The sequence below is a fragment of the Aegilops tauschii genome, chromosome 3 (assembly GCF_002575655.3).
Source record: "Aegilops tauschii subsp. strangulata cultivar AL8/78 chromosome 3, Aet v6.0, whole genome shotgun sequence".
In the NCBI taxonomy this organism is placed as follows: Eukaryota; Viridiplantae; Streptophyta; class Magnoliopsida; order Poales; family Poaceae; genus Aegilops; species Aegilops tauschii.
The window spans coordinates 582,519,255-582,524,644 of NC_053037.3; the positions used below are offsets into that span (position 1 = coordinate 582,519,255).

At 59.0% G+C, this 5,390-nt stretch overlaps 1 protein-coding gene across 1 annotated transcript; it reads left to right on the forward strand.

Moving 5' to 3' along the window:
• Positions 1-1,299, forward strand: LOC109765760 (chitinase CLP). Its single transcript, XM_020324536.4, has one exon. The coding sequence runs from the start codon at positions 4-6 to the stop codon at positions 1,225-1,227; it is 1,224 nt and encodes a 407-aa protein (XP_020180125.3). The 5' UTR covers positions 1-3; the 3' UTR covers positions 1,228-1,299.
• Positions 1,300-5,390: the final 4,091 nt, after the last annotated feature.

Consider the following 5,390-nt stretch of genomic DNA (forward strand, 5'->3'; position numbering starts at 1 on the left):
CTGATGCGAGCAAAGATGGCACGGGTCCTCCTCCTCTTGCTGGCCGCCTCGCTCGTTGCGCTGGCGTCGTCCAAAGGTCTTCCGGTGCTCGCTCCGGTCACCAAGGACACCGCCACTTCCCTCTACACAATCCCCTTCCACGACGGCGCCAGCCTCGTCCTCGACGTCGCCGGCCCGCTCGTCTGGTCCACGTGCGACGGCGGCCAGCCGCCGGCGGAGATCCCGTGCAGCAGCCCCACCTGCCTCCTCGCCAACGCCTACCCCGCCCCGGGCTGCCCCGCGCCCAGCTGCGGCAGCGACAAGCACGACAAGCCGTGCACGGCGTACCCGTACAACCCGGTCACCGGCGCGTGCGCCGCCGGGAGCCTCTTCCACACCAGGTTCGCAGCCAACACCACCGACGGGAGCAAGCCGGTGAGCAAGGTGAATGTCGGAGTCCTGGCGGCGTGCGCGCCGAGCAAGCTGCTGGCGTCGCTGCCCCGGGGCTCCACGGGCGTTGCCGGGCTCGCGGACTCCGGCCTGGCGCTGCCGGCGCAGGTGGCGTCTGCGCAGAAGGTCGCCAACAGGTTCCTCCTCTGCCTCCCCACCGGCGGCCCTGGCGTGGCCATCTTTGGCGGCGGCCCGGTCCCGTGGCCGCAATTCACGCAGTCGATGCCGTACACGCCGCTCGTTACCAAGGGCGGCAGCCCCGCACACTACATCTCGGCCAGGTTCATCGAAGTGGGGGACACCCGCGTCCCCGTATCGGAGGGCGCGCTCGCCACCGGCGGCGTGATGCTCAGCACGAGGCTGCCCTACGCCGTGCTCCGCCGCGACGTGTACCGCCCGTTGGTGGACGCGTTCACCAAGGCCCTGGCGGCGCAGCATGCCAACGGAGCGCCCGTGGCGCGCGCAGTGGAGCCTGTGGCGCCGTTCGGGGTGTGCTACGACACGAAGACGCTGGGCAACAACCTCGGCGGGTACTCGGTGCCCAACGTCCAGCTGGGGCTCGATGGCGGGAGTGACACCTGGACGATGACCGGGAAGAACTCGATGGTGGACGTCAAGCCGGGGACGGCGTGCGTTGCGTTCGTGGAGATGAAGGGGGTGGAGGCCGGCGACGGCAGGGCGCCGGCGGTGATCCTCGGAGGGGCCCAGATGGAGGACTTCGTGCTCGACTTCGACATGGAGAAGAAGCGGCTCGGGTTTAGCAGGCTGCCGCACTTTACGGGCTGCGGCGGCCTGTAATAATAAGTCTGTTTAACGATAGTGTATTCGTCGACTACTGCGTGTAATAAATAAGGAAAACACTTTCCATCAGAGGTCTGATAAGAACCAGTCATCAGACCCATCGTCGTCCGTCGATTCTGGTTGAATCTCACGGTCAAGATACCTCTTATCCAGTCGCCCTTTAAAGAAAAATCATGTCATTCCTAATGACCCGCATTCGCCGCCCATAACCCCCTCCAAAATCTCCCGCACGAATATCCCTCCTAGGCTCCGACCCTCTCCCCTCCGTATCTCTTGCCTCACACACCTCCCTAATATCGCCGCCAACTGCACCGACCTCGCGTCCTCGTCCTATGCGATTGCGTCCCCCATTGCATGCTTCATCCACGCGTCCTCGTCGACCAAACCAGGCACCTCAACGCCCAGATTCATTCTCCTCCTCCTCCCCATTGATGCGGCCTCAGTTCATGTAGCAGTAGGTGCACTATGCCGTCACTAGGGCATTTCTAACCGATCCCCTAAAAACAACCCCCCTCACCGCGTCGTCTCCTCTGAGGCGACTCGGGGGACAACCCTAGCCGCTGTGTTTAGCCCCCTCCCCTCCCTTCCCCACCCCTTCGTCGCCGTCAGAGGAGCGCATCGGCACGCCCGCGGGGCTCTGATGAAGGTGGCAGCGGGGAACTCGGTGGCTCCACCCCGTGTGAAGGGGCTTGGCTTCCGGGGCGGCGGCCCCGGGCGGCGGTGTGCGATGTGGCCTGTGCGGCGGGCGGCGGCGGCGGGTGCAGGTGGGCTGCCTCCATGGCTGTGCGGGCAGCGTGAAGGCGGCGGGCGTGGTCTGCGGCGGTGGCCCCTCGCGGACGGTGTGCCATGTAGAAGAGACGTCCTCAACTTCGAGTGCGTTGACCCATGCCGCGTCGACAGAGGGCCCAACTGGCTGGCAAGAAAATACATTGGTGATCCTAAAAGTTTTTGGGTAGTGTCGCTTTAGTCCTACTTCTTTCAAACTGCACGTTTAGGTCCTAATTCTACTGTAAGTGGCTCACCCGATGTCCTTTTTCGCACGATCATTCACAGACTTGCTTGGTTGCGCGTTGACCCACGCCACGTCCATTTAGGGTCATTAGCAGATGAGGAACATTGCCAAAAACCCTATTTTTTTCGCCGTTATCGTCCCGTAGCTATGTGATTTCCTCTAGTCTACCACAATCACTAGTTGTAGGCATTGATTTAGTTCGATTTGCACTGTTTCATTAGGTTCCTCAAACCGCTTGCTTCGATTTGGGGTTAGGCAGTAGGTGTCGGTGTCAAAACCGGCTGATCCCGGGTAGGGGGTCCCGAACTGTGCGTCTAAGGATGATGATAACAGGAGACGGAGGACACAATGTTTACCCAGGTTCGGGCCCTCTCTATGGAGGTAATACCCTACTTCCTGCTTGATTGATCTTGATGAATACGTGTATTACAAGAGTTGATCTACCACGAGATCGTAATGGCTAAAACCCTAGAAGTCTAGCATGTATGACTATATCTCTATCCGGACTAAGCCCTCCGCTTTATATAGACACCGGAGGGATCTAGGGTTACACAAGGTTGGTTACAGAGAAAGGAATCTTCATATTTGGCCACCAGGCTTGCCTTCCACGCCAAGGAGAGTCCCATCCGGACACGGGTAGAGTCTTCAGTCTTTGTATCTTCATAGCCCATCAGTCCGGCCCATGTAACAGGTCGGACGCTCGAGGACCCCTCAGTCCAGGACTCCCTCAGTAGCCCCTGAACCAGGCTTCAATGACGAGGTGCTCGGCGCGCAGATCGTCTTCGGCATTGCAAGGCGGGTTCCCCTTTCCGAGTACTCCAAGATAATCCTCGGTCGAAACGAACATGTCCGGATCTGCAATACAGGTACCACGCACACACACAACCGTAGGGAGTATAACATTTCACGAGTCCCATCTGCTGACAACTTTTTGCAAGATGACATCACGTCTGCCCGGTCATTATTTTGAACTGTTTTCTTCTGCCGTTTCATGTTTCGAGACGCGGTTTCCATTGGCACGTCTTGTCAAAGCAGAGATCGTGTCCTCTCATTGCGGGATTCTCATCAATACGGGCGTGGGTAATCCAACCGTGCCATTTGCACAGCCCTTGGGAATAGACGAGCTTTAAGGCGAGTGGGGAGGAGTTCAATATCTACTGCCTTTATAAGGAGATAAGGACTCCTTTCTTCACCGACGTCTTCCTTCTTCCTCTGCCCTTCCATTCTCGAGCTCCAGCGCCCAAGTTCTCGTTTCCTACACCCCGAGCAAGTTCTCAACCATGTCCAGCTCTGGAGGGCAAGGCAAGTGGATGGCCTCCTCTGTCAAGGAGAAGGACATCGCCGAGCTTCGGGAGGCCGGGTATCTAGCGAAGGAGATCACCCACCGGCTTCCGGCCAAGGGACAAGTCGTCCCCACACCGAAACCCAATGAGAGGGTGGTGTTCCTCCCTCATTTCGTCCGTGGGCTAGGGTTTCCACTCCACCCTTTCGTCCGTGGACTTATGTTCTACTATGGGCTAGATTTCCATGATCTAGCCCCGAACTCTTTCCTCAACATCTCGGCGTTCATTTTCGTGTGAGGCTTTCCTCCGCATCCAGCCCCACTTCGGCTTGTGGCTGAAGATCTTGAACGTGAAGCCGAAGGTGGTGGACGGCCAACACTCGTTGTGTGGAGGAGCCATGGTGAGCAAGATGCCCAACGTCATATGGCCCAAGGGCACGCTTGTGGAGACTGTCAAGGAGTGGCAGAAGCTGTGGTTTTATATCACAGAACCCCGCGACACCACCTGGGCCGCGGCTTCCGAATTCAAGTCCGGAGCTCCAATGCGGCTGACCTCTTGGATGGAGAAGGGCCCAAATTGGTCTTCGTCGAACGAGCTGATTGCGCTGCAAACGCGCATCCAAAGCATGGTGGACAAAAACATCAAGCTCGTCGACGTGATCCAGGTGATGTTAGTTCGCCGGATCCTCCCCTGCCAAAGCCGAACTTCCCCTTTATGGGAATTCCATCCGGAGAAGCACCCAACCCTGGCGGGGCTCTTCGGAACCACTCACGAAGATGCCTGGAAGTTGCTCTTCAAGGGCGACGAGAAGCCGCCGGCCATAGACTCGGACCGTGAGCACGATCTTGCCCATCCCGCAAATGCGGCAAGTCCTCCACATCTCAAAGTGTGCCCTCTACTTGCTTGTTCAAGGAGGGTAACTAAACCTTACTGATTCGTTCTTTCAGGTATGGACAGAGAGGGCGGAGCTGATTCAAAGTTCGGCTCCGCTGCCCGAAGAACCAGTCATCCCGCTCCTGGCGAAGATGCTGGTCCCGGCGCCCTATCAGCCGCTGGAGAAGAAGGCCAAGAAGAAGGCCAAGGGGGGCCGGGGCGGCCCCCGCCGCAAGGGCGCTTCGGACATGATGTCTGAAGAAAAGACTCACTCCTCCGCCGTCGAAGATGACGACGAGGAGGAGGAGGAAAGCAACCCTCCCCTGATGGGGGGAGGAAGAAGAGGGCGGCCTCCACAAATTTTGAGGCAGAGGCGCCCAAGAAGGGGAAAGGCTCCCTTGCGGGTAACACCACGTGGGACGTCGACAGCAGTCCGGAGCGACGCCTCCGGGACAAGCCCCTGGCCGCATCGTAAGCACTGATAAATTCGTGTTCGTATATCCAGCCTCTCCTCTTCATTGTATTAACATGGTTAGTTATGCTATTGCAGTCCGGCCCACGACAGCTCCCCGTGAACCTCATCGGGAGGTTCGCTGGATTCAAAGGCGATGGCCAACGAGTCACCGCCGGCTGCTCACGCTCGCCCGGCCAAGGGCGACACCGAGGTGTCGTCCCGAAGGACCCTCCCTAGCCAGAGAGAGGTTCAGGAGATCGCCAGCGCAGCGCCAGAGGGTGAGACCTCGGCCGCCGGACACATGGGGGGACAAATCCCCATGGGGACTGATGATGGGGGCCAGGTTCAATTCGGCCCCCAACCGAATACGGTTTCGGAGACCCACAAGGCTCCGGAATCCGGCAAGCAGCCTCCCTCGAAAGAAGAAGGTGTGCCCATTCCGCCGGTGACCTCTGTCCAGCCAGAGGCACCGGACAATCTGTTGGAAGCGCTACGAGGCGCTTCCATTGTGGATGAACACCGTATCTTTATGGGTACG

Excerpts from the sequence above, each read along its gene's own strand:
- LOC109765760 (XM_020324536.4), top strand. The coding sequence starts at position 4 with ATGCGAGCAAAGATGGCACGGGTCCTCCTCCTCTTGCTGGCCGCCTCG.